At 42.1% G+C, this 25,707-nt stretch overlaps 1 protein-coding gene across 1 annotated transcript; it reads left to right on the top strand.

The window, feature by feature from the left end:
• Positions 1-25,118, top strand: ankrd6b (ankyrin repeat domain 6b). The gene is made up of 15 exons (XM_071534987.1): positions 1-126; positions 7,978-8,076; positions 9,975-10,073; positions 10,704-10,802; positions 12,097-12,195; positions 15,020-15,118; positions 15,639-15,737; positions 16,408-16,485; positions 18,125-18,229; positions 18,970-19,083; positions 19,936-20,109; positions 20,823-20,975; positions 22,832-22,945; positions 23,769-24,069; positions 24,459-25,118. The coding sequence occupies exons 1-15, from the start codon at positions 1-3 to the stop codon at positions 25,091-25,093; spliced, it is 2,394 nt and encodes a 797-aa protein (XP_071391088.1). The 3' UTR covers positions 25,094-25,118.
• Positions 25,119-25,707: the final 589 nt, after the last annotated feature.

Below are 25,707 nucleotides of genomic sequence, written 5' to 3'. Positions count from 1 at the left end.
ATGAGCCAGCAGGATGCGGCTGCGGTCCTCGCACTCTCCGAGCGCCTGCTCATAGCCGCGCACAAGGGCCAAGCCGACAATGTGGTCCAGCTGATCAACAAGGGCGCCAAAGTAGCCGTCACCAAGGTGAGTGAAACCGTCAAACTTGTGGTTGCTGAGAGGTGATGTCAGTAGTTATGTTTGTGTTTGGTCTGTATTTTTCTACTGTGAATCTTTCTGCTGTGTAGTTAAATGATCTCTATCACTGTCTAAATTATTCATAATCACTTATCCAAGCACACTCAAGTAATTCTCTCTGAAAGCATCTATTGACAATTCATACAGCACTTTTGTTTTGAATATCTGGAAGCTGGAAATGTTGCCTGGCGCTCCAGTCACCCTGTTTTCACACTGCAAGCAACTTGATTGATGGGTCGCTTTATTCTGACCTACTGTGATCTGCAGCTGCAAAGTTTTGAACAGTCAAGTCATGTAATTTTTGCTGCTTTGGTGTTACCTCGCATAACGTTACATCATTTTGATAACTGGCTAGCAAGCACTAATTTAGGTAGCATTAATGTAAAATTACTTCAGAGCTTACTGTTGACCCCAACGATAGACGCAAACGTTGTCCAAATATCGTTTTTGAGACATTTATTTCAATAAAGTTGTAAAGAACTGGGAAGCTTTGAATGGCTGGAATCAACTTCTCGTCCATTTTGCACTTGCCAGGCGGAGCTATTGGTCATGAAACAAAATCACATCATTGATCACAAGGAAGCACGGAAATCTGATTGACTATTGACAGTCGATGATCGAGAAAAGTTCTGCTGTGGCCAACTTTTCCCTGCTGACAAGTTTGTTGACCGTCGAGTTTCCTTGGTTGCTCAGCTCTATAGGAGATGACTGGACTTCCGGTGTCTTTGTTGATGATGTTGCTCACAGTGAGAACGCAGGGCCAGAACCAACCGCTTGGCCCAATTCGACTCACAGGCTTTATCTTTCCCGGCTCTGGCCTGGATTATAGTATGTTCTCTTGTTTCGTGTCTGTGTTGTCGGTGTCGTTTTACTTCCATTGTGTCACTGGTCTGTGTGACTCATGGATGTGGTCTGGTGAAAACAACAGGGACAGTTAGCCTTCAGTTTGTGTTTGTTCAGGTGGCAGAATGGCCTGCTGGTCAGAGAGACCATCCTTTAACCGCAGCGTCACGGGTTTGATCCCCAGGAGGCCGTTTTTGTCCTGCTGAAGTGTTCTTGAGCAAGACGCTGAACCTGTTTAGTCACTGGAAATTGATCTGGATAAGAGAGTCGGCTAACACTGATTCCCATCTGCATCTCATACACAGATTAGACAGAAAACAGAGCATCAAAGGGAGCCACATAAACATAACCTCCAGCGTGTTTCAAAACTATATCATGGGAAACAATTCCAACAAAGCTTCAGTCTGAGGAGTAAATCACAGTATTTCAGGGATAAATACATTCTTTCCAGGCTCTCTGTGCTCTGATCCCTTTGGTGAAATATATTCTTGAATATTTTTTCAGTATTTTTACCTCTTCGCTAGACGTTTCTGCTGGATCGCTGCTGCAATTAGCTGGCTTACTTGTTCCTGCCACTGTCGAATATTGTTGTAATTCCTTGGTGGCTGATTTCACGTCAGAAAGTGCGATCAATTTAGTTGCAAATGCGAGTTGCTAAGATTTGATTTTCAGGGGGCAGAGGACATGTTCAGCTGTGTCAACAAATTATGATTTATTTGATCATTATATGTTATTGTTTGGTGTTTGTTTCACGTCAAATGTCATAAAATTTGGCCCGCCTCATTTCACATAATAAAGGAAATCAGAATACTTACGTGACAAATAGACAAAAAGTGTTTAATCGTAGTGTCTGTTCTCACCTATATGATATGCCGATATGAAAATGTCATAGTACGATTATCTTGGCCAAAATTATTCGATATACAATATTATACCAATACTTATTAATACGATTAAAACTAGTACTGTAATATGCTTCAAGTTACTTAAAAACAAAGTTATCATATCAATCGCAAGACATTTCTCTAAAACATGTTTTAATGTAAGACTCTAGAACTTATGTAAAATATATATATAAAATAGTGACTTTTTGCGTTTATTATTCAGCCTCCCAACAAGTTCCCGGTTATCGCGGTGGTCACGGTAATAAAAATTTGGGGCGGTGTCATAACTGTTGTCCCATCCCTATTCTCATCCGTCCTCCTCTAACATCAAGTCACGGTTCTACATGAGCGCTCAGCCTAAATGGCACAAGGCAGCGTTACATCACATCCTGTGTATTGGCGACTGACCTTTCAGCCTCTGTGTTTGTGGGAGATGTGAGAGCGGATGGAAAGGGCTAAAGCGAGGCCACCAGGGACTCCGCAGGCCACTCTGACCGTGTGTGTGTGTGTGTGTGTGTGTGTGTGTGTGTGTGTGTGTGTGGCTCTTGGAGGGAAAGCTCTGTCAGTGCGATCCATCTGGCTCAGCTGTGATACTGTTAAACATCTGGGTACACACACACACACCATGCTGTGCCAGCTTCTGTTCAGGGCTACACACAGCACAAAGCTGAAATGATTGGTTTAATTCACACTCAGTTGAATCAAACTTTCATTCATTCTCAGCTGAATCTTAATAGGTTTGACATGACATTTTCATACTGAAAAGCTTCTGAGTGTTTTGATTTTTAGGAGAATGTGCTGCCAAATTGATTGAATTGAGAATGAATTGAAATCCAAATGTCACAACATACAGTCCAGCTGTGTGAAAAGAGTCAGCAGGGAGCTAAAATGCGATCAATTTAGTTGCAAATGGCAATTGCTAAGATTTGACTTTTAGAGGGCGGACAGCATGGAAGCTGTGTCAACAAATGCTGATCATCATCATATGTTATAATATTATATGTTATAATCATCATCATCACCATCACCATCATCATCATCATCTTTATTTATATTGCACTTTTCAAAACAAAGTTGCAAAGCGCTTCACAAACAAAATAAAGTTACAATCAAGAGAGATAAAAGAACAAAGGACAGATCAATAGATCAGTGAGGTAAAAGTAATACAAAATATATAATAATAAAAAATAAAACACTAAAAAACAAAAGGTAAGGTAAACAGATCCAACAACAAATGGAATAAAATAACAGACGAGACAACCGGGTTGAAAAATTAATAGAAGTCAAAAGTTATAAATGATTAGTATTGATCTGTGTTTCTATTTTCCACATTGGGTGCTTCTAACTTTTTCCTGCATTTTTGAGGTTGGGAAGTAAGAAAAAAGTGAATTTAGAGTTCTGCAGGGTCGGAAGAACCAATACACTTACCTGTTTGGGACTAATTGCCAAGGCAGCGTTACAACAGGACAGGTGTGATGTCATGCTACTGTATCTGCTCTGTCAGAGGTGTGTGTGTTTGGGAGACCCTCACAGCTCAGTCATGTGCTGCAGCAGCTGTGTGTGAACAGCCCGTCTCTGTTTCTGTGTGAAAAGCGGTTGCTCTAGTGAAGATGAACCTGAGGTAGTCATGGCAGAATGTAGGTCAAGCCCACAGATCTTCACATTGTTTATCTTTACAGCCTGCGATATGAAGCGTACCGATGAGTTATTGGCATTTTTCTCTGTCCATCGTGAATTTACTTTCCCTAACACAATAACAAGAGACCTTTGTGCTGTGTGCTTTATGGGTTAGGGGAATTTGTTTAACCTTTGATGTTCAGGAAGCTAAATTCCCAGCTGCGTACGAAAACATTGGCATATTGTTTTTGAAATATGTCACTCTTGAGTCAGGTATGTGAAATGTGAATGCCAATGCTGAATGCAGTTAACGGGTGAATGCCTTATATGTTACTCACTGTTGCATATGATGTTCTCCGGGTTTTTCCGCAGGGACAATATACATATGGTATCATATTGTAACAGCTAGAACAATGTTACATCTGCTGCTGTTCGCTGTGATGATTTTGTTTCCGGTTGTATTTCGATTTTTTTTTTGCCACCGTGAAAGCTTAATAATCCGGGGTGAAGGTGACAGAGTTTCAGAAGAGAAATTCCTCTGCTTTGGATAGTTTTTTGGAAGGCTAATATGAAGGGTCAAGTGTTGCAGAAAGAGGAAAAAAGAGCAATAAAGATATAGGTGGGTGGGGGTGTAGATGGGGTTGGTAATGAAGAATAGAGCGGGAGGAAGATTGGGGAGAGAACTGAAGAGGAGGAGGAGAGGTCAGATACAAAACTTAGCATTTATTGAGACATTTGATAATGATTAAAGCGGCAATAAGAAAGATTTTACTGCCCCATAGCACAAAATGATCATAATCTGCTTGGGGTTGATATGGTTGGAACAAAAACTCCCTGCCCATAGGGGTTTCAAGACAATTCAAGACCTTGTTTGATGCTTGTATGGCTCTGCAGTAGGGCTGGGCGATATGGTTGAAATCAATATCATGATAATCATAAGGATTTTTCTCGATATCAATATATATCACGATATGGTTCATGTATGCAAAATCACGTTAAATAATCAAATTAATGTTCATCTCACTGAACCGAATGGTAATGTTAGGTGTGATGTCAAACAAAACAGAAATATTCCAATAATATTCCTACCATACCTCATTTTATGAGTTTTTAAGTAAAATTTGCTTGTCATCATCAATTTAGACAGCAGAAATGTGTGTCACCATATTAAAATATCTTCATATCATCACGATATGATTCCACTGAAAGACGATAAACGATAATATTGAATTATCGCCCAGCCCTACTCTGCAGGCAGGAGATGTTAAGTGTCAACATCAAGGCACTGCTAATATATTTTACTGTGACATCAATTCTGTAACCAGCTGTACTATACTGTGGTCTCTCTAGTCTATAAAACTTTACAACTAGCTGCCTAAGGGTACTAATTAACAAAATATAAAAAGTAATAGTATATGTCTGCAAATTAGAAAATAATCAAAAAACATGCATCAGAACACAGACATAGATATTTACAGAGACAAGAATAATGCCTCATGGGGAAAAAAAACATTATTTTATTTTTTTTATTTATTTAATTGGTGTATTTTTTCAGGGACAATGCACATCAATCAACAGTCAAACTGTAAATGAGCCAGAGTTAGCCAGAAAGGCTAGTTTTCATCTGCTGTCCCTGGCCAGATGTTTAAAAGGCAGCCTAAAATTTCAAATAAGATAGTTTTTTATCTCTGTAACACATGCATTTTAATTCTAAGTAAGCGACACAAGAGAGACAATAAAACAAGAAACCTTACCTTTTTCCTTTTGCACTGCGGCTCCTGAAACCACGAAAAACAGCCATGTTGCTCTTCTTTTGATGCTCCCAAGATGTAACCAAGTTCAGAGCGATGCATCAAGGCAGTTTGATGCTCCTCCTGTGCGTGACTTGCTAAATATTCTAAATCAAATATTATAAATCCAATAAAAAACAGGTAAACAAATCAAATACATTCACTCATAATGTATGTATTACGATTACATGTTATGCATCAAATACCACCTGAAAGGAACCTTTAATATTTTATGATATTCAGTATTGATAATATATAACACTACATGTAATCTCATGTGGTAAGAAAAACAGAAAAAATTTAGAATTTCACAGAATATCATTGAATTAAATTTAACTTCCTGAAATTCCAATTCACTTCCAATTCTGCTTGCTGTAGGTTTTTTCAAATTCCAATTCCAATTCCTCAGCTGAATTGGAGTTGATGAGTTAATTCATGAATTGACACTGAAGTAGGGCTGCAACTAACGATTATTTTCATTGTCGATTAATCTGTCGATTATTTTCTCGATTAATCGATTAGTTGTTTGGTCTATAAAGTGCCAGAAAATGGTGAAAAATGTCGATCAGTGTTTCCCAAAGCCCAAGATGACGTCCTCAAATGTCTTGTTTTGTCCACAGCCCAAAGATATTCAGTTTACTGTCATAGAGGAGTAAAGAAACCAGAAAATATTCACATTTAAGAAGCTGGAATCAGAGAATTTTGACTTATTTTTCTTATAAAATTACTCAAACCGATCAATCGATTATCAAAATAGTTGGCGATTAATTTAATAGTTGACAACTACTTGATTAATCGATTAATCATTGCAGCTCTACACTGAAGTCCACACCCGTTAAAGTTAATTCAACACTCTCAGATAGTTTTGAGCAGCGGCCTCAGAGCCATATCAGCTCTCTGAGTGGACAAGCAACTCTCCAATCAACACTTGTCAACTCAAGATAACTGCCACTGAAAAATCGACACTTATCACTTATCAGATTTACCACTTAACACTGAAAAAGCTGCTATGCATCAGGTATCAAGTCCCCCCTCCAACCCCCCTACCCCCACCTCCCCCCACTCCTCCCTCGCCAGACAACAGACTGTCCCTGCTGGCTGCTGTTTACCTGAGCCTGGCTGGTGGCGTCCCTCCAAGCCGCCGGGTCCTGTGTAACCCAATCCGCGGCCCACATGAATGCTGAGCGGAGCGGAGCCGCGCCCAAAAACGAAGACCGAACGCCCCCCTCATCGAGATAATACCCCGGGTGTAATGCGGCTTGCGCTGCTGTGTGGGAATACACACTTGATCTGTAATTAAACTGTATTTACACAGTATAATTACAGATTAACAGAGATCGCCTGGGTGCCGGGCGAGAACTTTCCGTTTGAAGTCGTGATGATTGTGTTTCACGCCGACATCCTGGTTTGTCGTTCCTCCTTTATTTAGTTAAGCGGAGTTCATTATGTTGGATATAATGTTCAGGATGTCAGGATGTGTTGAGAGCACTTCACCAAATCCTGTCAACAGCTATTCTAATTTCTCCTGGTTGCTGGAAGAAGGAATGTCCCGTTGTTTACATTCATCATCGTTTTTCATCCTCCATGGTAAAATACGGTAAAAGAATTATACTTTCCATCACCGTAGTAGACTAAACTTTACCAAAGTTAAGTGAGCTTTGGTAGTGCCTTGGGTTGTGTATCTTCCTCCATGATAAAACCCCAAAATCAGCGATTCTCTGTTATCTGTTGCTCCGCTAGAGGAGATTGGAGAATTGTGGGGTTTTTTTCTCTCTCCATTCACTGCCATTATATGGAGGAACAGATCTGAAAATCACACTTCTAGCACATAAACAAATGCGAACAAAGCAGATTGTGACAATACATTAAAAAAGTAGTCATTCTACTGATTTTTTTTGCGAAGTGAATCACTTTCTTTATGTTATTAAAGCTTTCAGTTTGAACTGGAGTGTAACACTGAAATTCTTCCAGCTGGATTTCGGTGTTACACTTGTTGGTTTAATAACAAAAAGAAAGCGATTCAGTTAAAAAAAAAAAAATCAACAGAATGATTCGTTTTTTTATATATTGTCAGAATTTGCTTTGTTCAGGTTTGCTCATGTGCTAAAAGTGTGATTTTCAGACCTGTTCCTCCATACAATGGCAGTGAATGGAAAGAGGAAAAAAAAACACAATTCTCCAATCTCCTCTACCGGAGCAACAGAAAACAGAGAATCACCTATTTTGGGGTTATAACATGGCACCAGGAAGCAGCTGCACACAACCCCAAGGCACTACCAAAGTTCAACATCCCTTTAAGGTTTTTTGCTCTTTGGCCCCTCCCGCTGATCCATGTGTCAGCTTGAGACCCGGAGGCCGCAGAGTTTATCCTCCGCCCCGGCTGACGTGAACAGCTGCGTGACATTCTCTTAAATCACAGATTAAGAGTTTGTTTGTTTACGGCCGACTCATTATCGAGATGGATTGTACGCCGGGCCAGATTGCGCTCGGTTCGTGCCGCGGCGAGCGATGCAGACCGGGACTTGTGTATCTGACTCGCTCGAACGTTGTGATTCTGTCTGTGATTCTACAACGGAGGTGGGTTTCACTTTTTTGGGGGGGGACTCCGGGGTTGATCTGCCTGGTTCAGCCGGTTGAGTGTGTGTGTGTGTTTTGTTTTCCCGCAGTATGGCAGAAGCCCCCTGCACTTGGCCGCCTACAAGGGCCACATCGAGGTGGTGCGCATCCTGCTCAAAGCCGGCTGCGACCTGGACATCCAAGACGATGTGAGTAGACTCATCCTTCTGTCAGCTGCTTCAACCTTTTCTTCTGCTTCCAGCTTCTGCAGCCATGAGGACCGCTGCTCTTTTTGCCTTGATTCCCATTATATTGGAGTCATTTTTCAAGCCCGCAACATTAGACTTCAGCTTTCTTTTTTTGTTTTACACACAGCAGCGGGACATTTGCTGGAGGAGTTTTTGTATTTTCCTGAGATTCTGTCCACAAAAAAAAGTAATATAATGACTTCCAGTGGGCTTGAGTGGGACTCTTTTGACTGCCAGCTAGTGGGCTTGCCCTCGGGATGCAAGTCCCCGACAGACAGCGGCCCGAATCTCTGGTGCTCCCAAATTGACTCGCTGTGGTCAGTGAGCTCCACAGCAGGCTGCAGTGCGTCCTCCAGCAGGAGGTGCAGACTGAGGCAGGAGGAGGAGGAGGAGGAGGAGGGGAGAAGACAGATGAGGAGGAGGAAGGCTGGGAAAAAGCCTGGAGGATCAGGGAGAGTGAAGGAGGTTAGAGAAACCCTGCTCCTACTGAGCCGGTGGAAACCCCCAACCCCCCTTCTCCTTCCATCCTTCCTTCCTTCCTTCCTTCCCATCTTCCTTCCCCCGACCAAACCACTCCTCCACCTCGGCGAAACTCTTATCTAGCTTGGAATGACCTCTCCTCTCCTCCTCCTGCCTCTCCCCTCTCTCTCTCAGTTCGCTCGTGGAAATCGCCGCTCGTTACTCTTTCTTCTAGCGTTCTCATGTCGAACCTGGCCTGCTAAATGTCACTCACCACTAATCTGCTGTCTAATCTGTCCGCAGGAATTCCATTTATGGCCGAAGCATAAATGTGAGCTGGACTGAGTGCCTTGTTGCCTGGGAATGTATGCTCACTGCTTTGTACCCTTTGTAAAAACCACAGCGCACTCTTGATAGTAGAGAAAAAGCCATTTGGGTTTGACTGCTCTGGTTCATTTAACTGCTACGTTGAGTTCCCACAATAACATTATTGCCACTTGAGTCAGTAATAACCTTGAGCGTTTGGGTGTGTGCGCTGTGCTTAACAAAAAAAAAAGAGCTTACTAAAACCTTGACTGTCAACATTTAAGTCTGTTTTGTCGTTTCCATTTTGCTGCTAACGTTGGATGAAAATCTTGCATCTCCATTATCAACTTTTAAAGAATTGAGATAAAGTTTTTTCTGACTAGTGACACTGTATTTAAGCACATTGAATTTACCTTGTGTGTGAAATGTGCTATAAAAAATAAAGTTTATCTTGCCATGTATTTTGGAAATTATACAGTGGGTTTTTGAATGTGTTTCATGGACTCTAAGGCAGTGATTCTCAACCTTTTTTATATCAAGGACCCTAATTTAGACCACATTAGAGCTACAGACCCCCATTTGATGAAATTCTGTCTCTTGAACCCAAATTTGAGAATATTTTTATTGTCAGATATGATTTTGTCCAGAATTCCATGACATGTCTGTATTGTAGGTAGAGATATAACAGAGAAACTATGATCAACATAGTCATTCTTCTATATTCTCTCACTGTGTTCACTTCTTGCAAATAAATTAATACTGAAGTTTAACAATTCATCAATTTGCTGGGGACCCCCTGGAATCCCCTCAAGGACTCCTGGTGGTCCCCGGACCCCACGTTGAGAACCACTGCTCTAAGGTCATAAAAATTAACCAGGAAGGGCAAGAAAACTTTCAATCTCAGTACAAAAATTATGAAAAACACCAAAATTGGGGTTCCAAGATTTTCACAGACTTGATGTTATGGATTGTTGTTGATTTAAATGTTTGGTGCCATCCTCTTCTCATCCTAGTGAAGAGTGGTTGTGGTTGTGGTTGTGTATAGTGTGATCAGTGTTTTCTGTGTGTGTGTGTGTGTGTGTTGCTGTTGGCAGGGCGAGCAGACGGCGCTGCAGCGGGCCGCTGTGGTGGGAAACGGTGACGTTATCGCCGCTCTCATCCAGGAAGGGTGTGCACTGGACAGACAGGACAAGGTGTGTATCAAAAGACATGAAAACACACACATTAAAACACATAGACACACACACCTGCAGTCACACATGCAATCACACACATACACACACACACACACACAGAGACACACATAAACACGCATGTACACAGAGCCTAACAGCAACAGTTCCATTACATTCACACACACACATCCTCACACACTCAAACACTAACACACACACACACACACTGGCTAATGGCAGCTCTATTACAGTCAATCACAGGAGCAGAGTGAATTTCAAAGCCATCATAATGGCAGCCTGCATTAAAGCCATTTGACGATCAGCAGGGAAAACAATGCGGCTGTAATCTGCTTAGCCTCATTCCACAGGAAAAATGGAGTAGTGTGTTTTTAAAGTCACAGTGAAATAAAAATTCTCTCTTTTATTACCTTGTTAGCTAGTTTTCCATGCCATAATATATACCTATATAAGAGTAATTTCATTTAATAATTTAGTTATATTTTTCTTGTATTTTTATATCAAAATCCCATTACTTTTACTTCCTGGAAAACAGCATATTTTTAGTTTTTAAATTATTTTAAAGTTTTTGCGGTGGCAGAAAGTCCAGCCGATCGATGTTAGTGTTGATGTTGTTGTTTGTTTTCCCAGGACGGCAACACCGCTCTCCATGAGGTGTCCTGGCACGGCTTCAGCCAGTCCGTCAAGCTGCTGGTGAAGGCCGGCGCCAACGTTCATGCCAAAAACAAGGTAATTCTGCAGCTTTGTGCATGACTTTGTACTGTGGCAGTGATTAAATTAGCGTGTTTGCTCCTGCGTGTACGCTGTGTTCTGGGTAGTAGCCTCTAAGGTCTCATTCAGCCTGTTTGTTTGTGTCTCCTGTCCCAGTAGGAGCAATTAATCAGAAACCAGACAATCGTACTGCACAGCAAGAAATCTTAACAGGTCATTAAGTATGATATTGAGTCTTAAAATGTTGTTTTCCTTTAAACAAATGGAAAAAAAATCAGCCCTTAGGGTGAGATAATCTCACTTTTTTCCCAAAAGTTTCACTTGTTTCATGAATTTTCTTGAAATGTAGTAATACTTTTAATACTTTTGAAATAAGGTGATTACTCCATTAGGAATCTTGATTGGAGAAAATGCTTGAAATATGCTGATTTGCGTTGGAAACAAGTTAAATTATCTCTTTTGTTTTTCCCAGTTGTTTTGAGAAAGTAAGGTTTCTGGATTCAACACAGTAAATGACATGTTGAGCACACTGAAGACGCCATCTTCAGTTCTAAATGTAATAAATAAAAATGGTTTATATGAGCAGCAGCATTATGCCTCACTGAGACCAGCTGTGCTACTCTCTCTCTCTCTCTATTCCCCTTTTTCTTTCTCACTCCCTCTCATTCTCCTTCTATCTTCTTTATGTCTGTCTCTTTTCTCTCTTCTCTCTCAGTCTTGTCTCCCTCAATCTTCTTCTCCCTCTCTCCCTTCTCTTGTCTCTCTCTCTCCCTTTGCTCTCTTCTACTTGTCTTTGTTTTGTCTCTCTCTTTTGGTTTGTGTGTTTGTGTGTTTGTTTTTGTTTTCTGCTCATGGGTGGAGGCAGTGGAAACTAATTGCCCAATTATCCTGATTTATTTACTGGCTTCTGAATGGACTTGTAAGCTGAAGAGGTTAAAGGAGTTTTTAAATTCAATTATCTCACCCCTTTTTGTCTCTCTCCTTTCTTTCCTTTTATGTCTCTCATCGCTCTTATCTCTTTCTTCTTATCTCTGTCTCTGTCTTCTCTTTGCCCCCCCCCCGTCCTTTCTCTCTGTCTTCTTCTTGTCTCTCTCAATTCAATTAATCTAAATATAATTGAATAAAATAATACAAATAACTAGTACATAACAATAAACATCAGTAAAAAAACATGAATCCTCATAAACAAAATGACATGAGATGAATAAATGTCTCTCTCTCTCTCTGTCTTTCTCTCTCCGTCTCTCTCTCTCTCTCTCTCTCTCTCTCTCTCTCTCTCTCTCTCTCTCTCTCTCTCTCTCTCTCTCTCTAGGCAGGGAACACGGCCCTCCACCTTGCGTGTCAGAACGGTCACGCTCAGAGCTCCAAGGTTTTGCTGCTGGGAGGCTCCAGGCCCGACAGCAAGAACCATGTAAGTCTCCGACAGGGCCAGAACTCATCAGATGGACGCAGACACAGTGCAGTCTTTCTGACACAAAACATCTTTTTCCTGATGGTCTTAAAGGTGCCTCGTGTGGTATTTTTAAACCTGCTATGTGGAGATTTCATTGAGACATAATGATATAAACCAATATCCACACTAAAGCTTGTTGTTGTTCTGCTCCTGAATGAAACTCCTCCCGCTCCATTCAGTAGCTTTTCATTCTTTTAAAACTAGCTTGTCTCCTCCCTCGCTGTGTAAAAGCGTCCCCCCCCCCCCTCCCCTCCCATTCCTGAAACGTTTCTCATAATGGCGGAAACGATGAAGGCGAGCGAGTAATCTCAGTAAACTCAGTAAACTTTCTACCTACCTCTTCACTTGTCATTGTGGGACATGTAACCTTCAGCGGGAGAAAAATATGTCAAAGCAAGACCAGTAACCGGCGACACTTCTCTGTAGGTACGTTTTACTTAGCTATTAGCCTTTATGCACAGTGCTTTTCTAGGTTTGTCCTTAGTAGGCCTCCGTAGTGCAGCGGCGTTGCTGTGCTTTATTTACGAACGTGTTGTGGTTTCTGTCACCCGCTAGTGGTCAGAAAACCTCGCTTATTGCAGCTTTAAACATCAACATATCCTTGTCAAATTAATTGTAATACCTTGGTATAAACAAATGAAGCCATGGTTAAGACAATTGGTAACCTCTATATCTGTTCAGTGCTTGTGTTTCTCAAAACGAAGACCACATTTCCCATAAACCCCGTTGCTTCCAAAGAGGATGCTGCTATTTGTCCCCCTCCCCCTCCCTGGCGTCGCTCCGTTCGTGTTTGTTTTCTCTTTTGCTTTTCTGAAGAGGATCAACATGCTGGAAGTAATTTTTCTATCGTACTTTCCCTCCTTCCACCATCAACCGTTGCGAAAAAAAACTTTGAAAGCTTTAGCTCCGTTTGCTCTGGAAGAACAGACCTCTTCCTGTTTTGTGCCGTAAAGCAATCCAGCAGATTTCCCGCAAAATCCGACCCCTCACCCAATGTAAAATGCAGAGTAGATGCCGCTAGAGGCTGACAATCGTCTCAGTATTCAGTTTTAAAGTTGTATTTTTCTTAAAACAAGTGAAAAAATGCCACTGGGGTGAGACTGGCTTCCAATACGAAACAGTTTGTTTCAAGAATTCTCTTGTCTTGACATTTTCTGGATCCCAGTAGAGTGATCTGCCTTATTCTGCCTTGTTTCAAGATATTAACACGTATTTCTAGAAAATAACAAGTGACATTGCACTGGCAGAATTTTTCACTTCCTAAGATTTCATGACAGAACATGTGACTAAATTATTTGTTAAATTGGACTTTTTTTGAAGTGGTGATGCTCCTCCTGGATATATTTAATAATTTATATCACTGGCAAGCATATTTTTTTTATAAATAGTTATTTTTTGAACTAAAACCTAAGGCCTTTGCAAATTTTTTCATTTTTTTAATATTTCATGTCATATTTTTCTTTGCTTTTATTATTTTCATTGCCTTTGTACCTTCTGTGCCTTCTGAGGTTTGCCATAACTTCATGTAAAATGCACTTTGAAAACAAACAAACAAACTTCTCTTCCTGCTCATCCACACACAACTCACCTGGTTGCCATTATCCGGCGGCTTTGAAATCCGGGATGACAGCCTCCTGTCTGCAGTGTAATGCTGCTACAGCGCTGTTTACATGGTGAAGGAGTCGCTTAATTATGAAACACTGCATGCTACATCTGCACTTCAAAGATAATCTCTACTCTCATAGGGAAACTGTTGTTACTCAGCACAGCACAAACGCAGGAGGAGGTTGTCGCTGTCCTCGAATGAACTTTGAGTGTCAGGTGCTTCGCCCATGTACTGGCTCTCACTGAGGACCCTTCACTATTTGAATGTGATGATAGGTGTGGCAGGAAGATCACTGGTTAGAGGCACTGTCCTGTAACCAGCAGTGTACAGATTAGTTGTCTGCAGCAGCCAATTTGTCCGTCAACAGCCGTGTGCCTTGTGTCCTTGAGCAAGACACTGAAACCCCAACCGCTCATTTACTGTTAGATCAAGATCAAGATAAACTTTATTGCCCCGAAGGGCCTTTGACATGCATAGCTGCTACATAAAGAGACGACAATAGACAAAACAATACAGTGCATTTACAAACATAAGTGCTGCACAGCCAATCGCCTTCTATCTTCCAGAATTCAAGAGTTTCACTGATAGGGAAAGAAAGGAGTTTTCATAACGGTTTAATTTACATTGTGGAATTCTGCAACATCTTCCTGAAGGGAGCAGAGTACATGAGAGCAGTCTGAGATTATTTTCCAAGCCTGTTTAATATGAAGGTCTGTTTGAATGCTGAAGTCTGTAGGGTGACGCCTCACACCCTTCACCTTCACAGCTGTTTGCACCAGCCGGGGTATTTGGGACTTTCAGGGCGATTTCAGGCTGAAATCCCGTAGCGAATAATGCTCTCAGTGCGCTAGATAAGAGCATCAGCTAAATGCCTAAAATGTAATTCTTTATTTAGGTGTTGGGTTTAAATTTTCATTGAAATGTTGACTTTTTTTTGTTCATTTTGGAGAAAAATCATTCCTCATTCAGTAGCATATCAAATATCCAGCCTGTAAAACTGTTTGTTAGCCAGTGATTTAAGTTTCCTCCTATCTTTTAACAAGTACCGTAATTTGTTTTCATTTTGTGCTGTCGGGCATTTTCTAAGTTTAGGTGTCATATTTTTAAAATGGTGAATGCCTCATTTTGAAATGAAAGTCTTTGTATGTAAAATGTTGAATATAATGTTGTTTCCAGGTAGGAGACACGTGTCTGCATGTGGCGGCCCGCTACAACCATGTGGCTATGATCCGCACGCTGCTGGGAGCCTTCTGCTCCGTGTCGGAGAAGAACCTGGTGAGTCGCTGGACACATACCACATACTGGATGATTTTGTCTGTGGCTACTATAGTGACTTTGGCATGTGATGAGCCATCATCTGGAAGTTCTTGTCAATGTTAAAATATCGTATCTGGCTAGTAAAATGGTTAAAGAGACTTGTGAATTTTGGAATCCATCAGCCAATGGATAAAATTGACACATATTGATGTAAAATTTCAATTGTAAATCTGACACATCTTATCCATAGGGTCATGTTTTTACATGGCTCTAATTTGTTTTGTTGGATCTTGTGTTTTCATGATGTATATTTTATTAATATCAACTATCTATAATTCATTTGTGTTTGTTTTGGCATTACTTTTGCAGTAACTCAGTCTGCATTAGAGCATCCGCTAAACACATTAAACAATGTAAATGTTCGTACAAGCACAAAACTGTCTTGGACTTTGGAGGGCGTTCAGAGTACACTCTCACCACCCTCTTTCACTCTCTCCATCTCTCTCTCCCTCTCTTGTTCCTCCTGCGTCTCGGCCAGGCTGGAGATACACCGCTACATGTGGCAGCTGCTCTGAATCACAAGAAAACAGTACGTCTGCTGCTGGAGGCGGGGGCAGACAGTCGCATCTGCAACAATGTGAGCACCCCGGGCTTCTTTCTACATCATTAATGCTCAGGAGCGGTCGTGCGCTCCCACAGCTCTTCTTCATCTTAAAGTCGGCACACATTTATGTTCTGTGACCAATCTCCTCTCCAGGGATTTTCATAACAACATACCCTTCCTACTTTCTTCTCTCTGTTTAAAGCTGCACTAGGCTTCCAATAGCAGCGAGAAGTAACTGGTCGAAAATTGTTTGAACTCCAATACCCAGAAATGATGTAACGTGATGTCAGTAAACTGCACACAGCAAGCTCATGTTTACCAACCCGGCCGGTCTGTGATGCTTTATACCAAAGGAAACCAAAGAGACAAGAGAGGAAAAGATCTAACGTTGGTGAGTCCAGCTTTCTCTGGACGGAGCGCTCCTCACTGCTGTTTAGGAGACATTTTGGATTTCGTCTCTTAAACTTCATGAAGATTTCCCACCAGTATCCATACCCAACACCAGGATTTAAATTTGGCAAATAGGGAGAATCTCAAGTGTCTCAGTTAGGGGCAATGAGACACTCTGCTCTAGCGCAGCCCCACTTTGTGATTTAGGCAGATAGGATGGCATAAAAATCTTCCTAGTGCAGCTTTATTCTCTTTGTCTGTCTGTCTGAGTGACTATCTGTCTGTCTGACCGCCTGTCTGTCTGTCTCTGCAGGCAGGCCAGACAGCGTTGGACCAGGCCAGAGACCACAACAACCCAGATGTGGCTCTGCTCCTGACCAAAGCCCCCCAGGTGAGACCAGAAACTCCCAGCATGACCAGAAAAGGCAGCTGCTGTTAAAAAAAATAAAATGTCATTGAATAGTTTTGTTCCAAAATTAGATACCTGCCATTTGTGGGAAAAAAAAGCAACAGAACAAAACAAAACAGAAAAGTGACTCTTGCCAAATGATTGATAGCAAACATTTTAAAACAAATTATGGTATTTGCAAAGAACTGTAGGTAATTCTAGTCATTGTTTGGCAAAATGATAACACTTCTATTATCTCTATTTCAAAGATATTGGATGATCCTCTCAAAAAGCATGAGGCATAAACTGGAATAGAACTCATCAAATATTCAAAAACTATTACTTTATTGCATTTATTGCAAGTAACTGCTAAATGGCTAAAACATAAATTATAAATCATAAACCACCTCATTCACCCGGTCACATAACTCAGTATTTTAGAGAAACATTAGCCCTGCTGCTGGGACCTGAATCATGACACTACAGGGCCGGGCTGTCTTTTACACCTATCTAAAGATCAAGCGATCATCACAATGCTAATCTGACATCATTCCTTTAGTCTGGCAGTAAAAGCGTTTCTGCTGCTCCACCAGAATAGAACAAGTACAGGCAGAAAGCTCTTCCAAGAAGTAGACACTTGAGAATGGGAAGGTTAAGTAAAGGCTGCACATTAAATCAAATCAAATTGACTTATAACTCATTTTTAATGAAATGTCACAGCACACTAGTCATTTTAGAACATAATACATAACAAACAAGTAGCGGGAATTCTAACTACAATCATAGGACAGTAACAGAACATGTAATGGATTTCCCAGAATAAATACTTGTGGGAATGGAGAGGCGGTCACAGACAGGTCATTACAGGACACAGGCTTTTCATTTATCTACACGTTAAATTCACAAACATATGTTTGAAGTTTGTATTTATATCTGGGCAAAGTCACATGTTTCAACATTAAGAAACATTAGAAACCTCTGGTAACCAAAAGCAAGGTTCAGTGAAATTATATTGGCTGTGTAATGTAGAGATTTTGTAGACAAGGTGTTTAAGAGACACACGCATTTATTTGTTGAAGTGTAAAGATCTCCCAGGCTACAATAAGAAACAGGCTATTATTTGAGACAAGGAGGTTATTATTAGAGGTTTTGTGGTAGTAGGTAGATGATATGAACTCATAAAATCATGGCTAATACCAGGACCAAATTCTTGGGGTGGGGGTTGATTCAAAGTTACCGGCTTAGTTTTACTTTATTCCTGGAGTGAAAATGGACTCCAAATCTGTGAGTTTTGTAATCTCAAATGCACAGGCTGGTACTTCAAGTGTTTTGCATGTCAGCTATGCAGGTGCAAGGCAGTGTTTTATTGGTACTGAAAGAGTAGAGAAGTCAGTTCCATGTGTACATGTGCATATACAAACAGTATACTGTATTGTGTTATGTGCATGTGTGTGTACAGTCGGCGTGCATTTGCATTGACTGCTACCTGCTTTTGTGCTGCACACATGAACTGAATTTACCTTTGGGGATCAATAATCTGCAGTCTAATTTAACAGAATCATGTATCCTGATTCCAGTTTTCTTGGTGGTCTGTATCTTTTTCTGAATGTTTGAATATTATTATTATTATTTGAATATTTAGGTGCAGAGCTTCTCGCGTGGCCGGAGTGTGAGGAAGAGAAGAGACAAGCTGAAGGCGGAGGGCAGAGCGCAGTCGGTGCCCAGGGATGAGCTGCTGCCCAGTAAGGTACAGGACTGGACGACTGCAGAAACCCCTGCTACAGCCACTTCTCTTTTGTTCTGATGATACTGTAAATAATAGAGTAAATAGTTTGAGTGATGGCAGCATGTAGTGACCATGTGAACTCCTACCAGTTGTATAGCAGGAGATAATAATGGGTTAAGTTTTTAGCTCCTTTGATCAAATTAGAGATGCTGAAGCAGAAATAGTTTTCAGTCATTTGTTTTGCTTGTCATTTTTGTTTTTTCTTTACTTTGGTTTTGATTGTTCTAATAGAATTTGATCCTTTGATTTATTCAAAGGCATCTTTTGTTTTATTTGAACTTTGAAAAAATCAAAACAGCACATTAGTTTTAAGATTCATAATTCCCCTTTTTCATCTATTCCTGTGCAATACACTGCCTACTGCCTTTGAGTCCAACAGGAATCATTTAACTGTGCGTAAATCTGAATGTATAAAAGAGTAGAAGCATGTTGGACATGTCTACTGGTATCTAAGTGGCTATTGGAAACCTTTAGAAATAAGCCACAATAGCCCCTGTGTCCACCGGACTCCTCTTTTCAGCCAGCAGCACTAAATAGATGTTTGTGGGAAGCGTAAGACGTGGCTTCTGTTGTTGCTAAGCGACTTGAAAACCTGCTTGTAGCGTGTGGTGCTCTTTTGACAAAAGTTTGAATATTGAGCTCTGTGGGCTGACCGCTCTGCCAAACTCTCCCTTCTCCTCTCCTCTCTCCCTTTCCTGCAGGACAGTGCGTCCGCTGCGGATGACACCCACAGCAGTGACCGAGTCGCCTGCAAACACACGGAGCTGACCGAGTCGAACACCAGGAGGGGAAAGAACCGGAAGCAGAAGGAAAAGGTAAGTTCCTGAAGTCCACCTCGCTTACAACTAAGGCTGGGCAATATATCGATATTATATCGATATCGCGATATGAGACTAGATATCGTCTTAGATTTTGGATATTGTAATATTGTGATATCGCATAAGTGTCTTTTCCTGGTTTTAAAGGCTGCATTACAGTAAAGTGATGTCATTTTCTGAACTTACCAGACTGTTCTAGCGGTTCTATTATTTGCCTTTACCCACTTAGTCATTATATCCACATTACTGATGATTATTTATCAAAAATCTCTTTGTGTAAATATTTTGTGAAAGCACCAATAGTCATCCCTGCAATATTGTTGCAATATCGATATCGAGGTATTTGGTCAAAAATATTGTGATATTTGATTTTGTCCATATCGCCCAGCCCTAGATGTAAGCTAGATGTTAGCCCACTTCCTAGAAAATACCGAGATATATATTGTGTATCGCCATTCAGCCTAAAAATATCAAGATATGATTTTTGGTCCATATCGCCCAGCCGTACTTACAACAACATACTGTAGGGCTGGGCGTTAACTTAAGGAGAGAGAAGGGAGGTGGCCGGTCAGGGAAGATCTAGACAGGAGTGACACACTCTCCTCCCTAAGTAACTATTATTGAGGTGCCTTCGAGCAAGGCACTTAACCCCCAAAGCTGCTCAAATGGAGCTACTCTGCAGTTCAGTTGTGAATGTGTGTAACTGTACAAGTGTGAAGGAGAGTATTTCCAAAAAATATGTGCTCAGCAAACATTCTCTAGATAAATAAGGTTAAAAAAAAAAAGTGCTGAACAGTCACATGTATAGTTTAAAAAGAGCTCTAACAGTGGGTGGTCTTGCTGTTGCAGCCGTCTTTGTCCGACCCCCTTCGCCGCAGAGAGACCAAGCACAGCGAAGCGGCTCACAAGAGGAAAGGCAAACTGCGAGGCTCCTCCCCTCATAAGCCCACACAAGCTCCGCACAACTACAAAGCCTACCAGCTCTACACGCTGTACCGCGGCAAGGATGGGAAGATCATGCAGGTGGGTGCGCTCGCTGGCTGCCTTCACAGTCCCCTGTTTGGCCAGGGTTTTCCTGCATGTGAGGCTGTTAGGCGGCCCGCCTGAGTCAGTATTGTTTCAGACCAGCTAAAGGAAAACAGCAGGTTGGAGTCGGTGTCGTCCACTGCCGATATGACGCAGGTTCCTCCCCGAATACAATATAAAAATCTGTAAAACCTGTGACGGAATTTCATTTTATTTATTCATTTAATTGTTCAATTCTGTTTTTTGTAGATTAATTCTTCATGTAAAGGCCTGATGTATCCCAGAGTTTCCCCTGCAATTGAAAAGGTGCAATGGAAGAAAATGATAAAATTTAAAGATGATGAATATCAGTACAAAATATCGGTTATCGGCAACTACAGTCCAAAAATATCAGTCAAACCCTAACATACTGTATATAGTCTATTGTCTATTGTATATCTTACACTGAATGCGAGGTCCTGAATCAGGTGTGTCAGTGTACACTGTGTTACTATGTTATTATGATTATGTTCCTCAACTAGTGTCACCAAGACAAATTGCTTTACATTCACTGTCACTGCAAGGCACAGATACTGTACCATACCCGTTGTACGCCCCTTATGGTTGCAGCACAGTACTTGTGCAGTGGAAAAAAACAAAAATTGTACCTGAAGTTCCAGTTTTACCCAATAGTGAGTTGATCTTTGCCGTCTTTCCCGTCGGCACTGCAGGCTCCTCTGAACGGCTGCCGCTGTGAGCCGCTCATCAGCAAACTGGAGAACCAGCTGGAGGCCACCAAGGAGGAGATGAAGACCGAGATCCACACTGTCCAAGACCTGATGAACAACAAGATGGGCCAGCTGGACCGCAAGAACAAACATCAGGTACCACACACACACACACATGCAGATACAAGCTCAGTTGAGCATCTTGGACTGCGATCACATCTACAGTTTGGTTTCTTTGATCCCAACCGTAGTGGAACAGTTTGCTTTGTTGCATTCTTGCATTTGTTCGTTCACACAGCTCAATTACAAATGAAACCAGGGCTTGTAAACAAAAGTCACATGGACTCACAAGTAGCTTGTTTATTGGACAGAGTTTTGGTGACCTGTCATCCTGCCAGGTTGGAGATTTCGGCGACAAGAAGGAGTTGAAACAAATCTGATTCCAGTCCCTCTAACTTCAGCTAAGCATGAAGGACTTGACTGCGCTTTTTCACATAATCTACCTTCTCTGGTGTTCATACCATTTAAGAACACTTGGAGAAATAGCTGAATATGAGCATCAGTCCAGACTGCGGTTTGCCCTCAGTTCAGTTTGTTATGCTAAGCTGCTGGCTATCAGATGTCAACATCCGTCTCCTTATACCCATAATGCCTTGCATTTTGCAGTCGTTTCCTGTAGCTGGTTTGGATTATGTTCTCTCACTCCTAACGAACCATACTGCACTTCACTTGTGAGACTAGACTTGAATCGTTCTCACCTGGCCAAGCAAACTAAACTAAAGGAGTAAATTCTCCAGAATTTGATTAAACCGCTCCAAACATGCTCGCTGTGAACGCACCCTTAATCTCGGGGATGTGTGTTTGAGCCTCACATCGAGTGCAGACGGTATCCACAAAAGCCTTCTCATTGTGGTCCTGTGTAGCCGAGTGGGAACAACACGGCTCTAACACAACAGCAGAGACTCTAACACAACAGCAGAGGTTAGGGGTTCTATTCCCTGTGTAGTTCAGTGGGTGGAGCGTTACACCAGCAGTGCCTAGGCTTTGGGTTCCACTCCCACTGGAGCCACCCCACATGAATAATACATGCACTCATGGTACTGTAAGGAGCTTTGGGTAAAAGCGTCTATCAGATTGCACGCACACGTTCACACAGACACTCTGATGTATAACTCCCGCCTGGGAAGGTGGAACGCTGGATATGGGCATGAATGCGTAATCGATGAGATCAAAACAGCGCAAACTGAATCTGGGCCTCCCACACCTGCAGGACATACAGAAAAGGGGGTGTGCAAAAATCCCCAAAAGAGTCCAACAGCAACTAAATGCAAGAGGAGCTCATACTCACCGGTGGAGGAAAAAAACTCTTCAATCCGAGACATCAGAATACCAAAAGATCACGTTTATTCTACATCCGAACAACAAAATGCCATGTGATGTGCTGGGGCGAAACAGTGCAAAACGTGTTTTCCAGTTACTCCATCATCAGTGCAAAAGACCCATTAAAAAGACTTGCACCTATATATAGAGAACAGAGACGTCAGATGGGTCACAACAACTGTAGATCACCATAAGACATGGATAATCAAATAACCACGCATGGATGAGCAGCCTTTTAAATCTGTCTGCACATATAGTACATATATACATACATACACACACGTACAAATACTTACATACACACACATACAAATACTATCATAAAGCTGCATATAACATCAATACAAACAGCTGTTGCACTGTTTCACCAAAGCACATGGTATTTTGCTGGAACAAACATTTTAGTATTCCAGTAATGCAGGTTGAAGAGTTTTTTTTCTTCCTTCGGTGAGTGTGAGCTCCTCTTGCATCTAGTTGCATAATGGATGAGAAAATGAGAACCCTTCAATTGAGTGTGTAGAAATATACATAATAATAATAAAATGAAACTGTTATGAAATGTTGCAGTAAACAGCAAAATAAAACTGAGCTTCTTTGGTTACTGTTGAACTGACTTGTGGTTCTGCCGTCAGATCCGGGCTCTTGACAAGATGACAGTGGAGAGAGTTTCAGCAGAGAGGACCGAGTGCCTGCACAGGATTGACCAGCGGGCCATGCAGGAGCGACTGGAGGGGGAGAAGAGACAGGTAATACTAACGAAGAAGCAGAGTAGGGGTTTCTGGCACAACTTCACCTACTTCCAAGGTGCATGGAGAAGGGAAAAAGGTCAAAACTCCAGCAACACTTGTAGTATATAGAACAACATTATTGTTAGACAAATGCGTTTTGGCTTGTGGCCTTCATCAGGGTCATCATGGCCCACTGGTCACAGCAGGTAATACCAACAACAGGCTCTACACCAGGTGAGGTGCACTTAACCTGGTTTAGAAAAGGCTCAGGGATTTGAACATTTGACACGCATTAAGGTTTGTTCCAAGACAGAGACTGAGCCTGGAAATGGTTATTTTCATAAGCCAGAAATCTCAGCATCTGGCAAAGTAGTAGTTGAGTCACTCATTGGTATTAATGGTATTGATCAACAACCCTATCAACCTCTGGTCATTTTGTGCTATGGGACAGTACAAATCTTATTTATTGCACCTTTGAACATGTACTGACATAAATTTAACTTGGATGTTTTTCTTCACTAAACTTTTTCACACTGCAGGGTTACAGCTACCCGAGTTCATTGTTTTATGTGAGGAATACTAACGAGACATTTTAGGGAAAATGCCATGAGAAATATGCAAACTTTTTTACCATATTGTATGAAGTTTGAAGAAAAATAGGCAAATAAATTCAAAATGTCAAGGTATTCCTTTAAGTTTAGTCACTGATTGTGGATGCACAATAAATGTGACATGAACTAATTTAACTAACAGATACTAATAAACAAAGAACAGATAATGGTGCAGTTCCATTAACTTTTTTCACGTCACTAAACCTCTCTGTGTTTTCTTGTCCTTTAAGCAGGCGTCCATGGTCAACGAGCTGAAGAGCTGGTGCCTGGCCAAGCTGCAGAACATCGAGGTTCGCTTTGCGGGGGAGCCGCGCGGCGCCAAGCTGCAGCGCTCGTCCTCGGTGACGGAGGGGCTGGACGAAGCCGACGAGGCCGGGCTCACCGTGCTGCCCGCCGGCCAGGGGGGCAGCTCCCAGTGCCTGGAGCTCCACAACAGCCCCGCTCCGCCGGACTCCGCCCAGGCAGAGCCCGGCCCGGCAGAGGGCGGCTCCGCCAACCACTACTTCGTGGTTCATGTTGAAAGCTCTCCAGGTATGAGAAACGGCTCAGTGAACCAGCAGGGATCTAAATTTACAACGCTCCTCACGCACAGCCAGACACACGCTCACAGCGAGAATGGACTCATTCTGGGCATATACAGGCTTATGTAACTAAACATTGCATAATCTTAAGTACATTATGCTTCTGTCATGACCTTTTAGGAAGTAAATAACAGACTGCCGGAGCAAAACATTATCAGTGAAATGTTTACACAAGTTGCCTGCGGTGTGCTTTCTATTATTCATGATTGCAGAGTTTATATTGCATATCAATTAGCAGAGTGGCTTGAATAATCGAGAATAATTAAGTGTGAGCTGTTCTGTTTAGTGATTACTGTGTAATTATATGTGCTCAATAAATCCCTCTTGCACATTCAACAGATGGTGATAAGCCTCATAACGCAGAAATCACATCTCCAGCTATAGCCAAGTGCCCCTTATCATCTACCCAAGTGGTGCGGCCCAAGGAGCGCTCGGTGATCTCTACTGACACCCGGAGGAAGAACCTGGAACTGCCGGACATGGACATCATAGAGTGCGGGGCGAGCAGGAGCGGATGCCACAGGGCCAGCAGCCTCTCTCCTGCGACCGAGCGCCGCTGCAGCAGCAGGAACGATCACAGGGACAGAGACAGAGAGCGAGAGCGAGGCCGGGACAGGGGGAAGCACCACAAGAGGCACTCCCAAGGCAGGACTAAGTCCAGAGGGGCCGCAGGGGTCGCGGGACAGGCGGGGGGTAGGACTCAGACTCTGGAGGTGTTCGGGGAGCAGCCCAACGAGCCCAACGAGCCCTCCTTCGCCCAGGAGAGGGACAACATGCACGCCCTGGAGGTGACCCAGTATTTCTTCGAGGCGGTGTCGACGCAGATGGAGCGCTGGTACGAGAGGAAGATCCAGGAGGCTCGCTGGCAGGCCGACCAGAGGGCCCAGGCAGACCGGGCCGCCCTGATGGAGAGGATCACCTACCTGGAGGACGAGCTACGCATGCTGAGGACTAGCAGGCATGATCACTGCTAACACTCGGTCACACGCCATAGTCGTAGTTTCAGATCTAGACTGGATAAACAGCCAGAATCCACACAGAACTTGATTTTACCCTCTTCAAACAGCCATGAGAACATCTGGATCTGTGCCATAAAGGTGTAAATGTCAGATTTTCTTCTTCTTAGGTGAATGCATTCATACATATAGGCTACTGAATTCATTATTTTCAGTCCTATAGGCCTTGGATCTAATGAATCATGCACAAAACTGTAGGTATTCCATTTTCACAGCTGCTTAAAGCCCGACTTTTCTGATTGACACTTAACAAAAAGAAATCCACGTTTTCAGCTAAGCTCAACATTAAAAACTATCTCTGACATGAGTAATAAATCACTGACCTGTTAATCGTCATGTTAGCACTGGCATGTTAATTCTAGATTTGTAAATACAATAGTGGTAAGGGCAGCTCTTGTGCACTGTGTTGTAAATAAACCAGTAGATGTAAAGCTAGATGTTTAAAATGGATCTATTGTGCCATTTACAGTAGGATAGGCGCAGTATGTCACATGAAAGGGCATTAACACTGGTGTGCACATACAAAATACGAAGATACACACATACAAATTCACCCAACCATACTCTAAATA

The sequence above is a fragment of the Centroberyx affinis genome, unplaced genomic scaffold, assembly GCF_046629955.1.
Source record: "Centroberyx affinis isolate AG114_WGS23_722 - 3 ecotype Tasmania unplaced genomic scaffold, CSIRO-AGI_Caff_v1 ptg002643l_1, whole genome shotgun sequence".
Taxonomy (NCBI): Eukaryota; Metazoa; Chordata; class Actinopteri; order Beryciformes; family Berycidae; genus Centroberyx; species Centroberyx affinis.
Note: the sequence above shows the minus strand (reverse complement) of the source record. Positions and strands in the feature narration are given on the sequence as shown.

What these genes read in the sequence shown, in the direction of transcription:
- ankrd6b (XM_071534987.1), top strand. Translation starts at nt 1, where the DNA reads ATGAGCCAGCAGGATGCGGCTGCGGTCCTCGCACTCTCCGAGCGCCTG. An exon ending in CCAAAGTAGCCGTCACCAAG is followed by an intron (nt 127 to 7,977) that starts GTGAGTGAAACC and finishes GTTTTCCCGCAG; the next exon opens with TATGGCAGAAGCCCCCTGCA. An exon ending in ACCGGAAGCAGAAGGAAAAG is followed by an intron (nt 19,084 to 19,935) that starts GTAAGTTCCTGA and finishes TTGCTGTTGCAG; the next exon opens with CCGTCTTTGTCCGACCCCCT.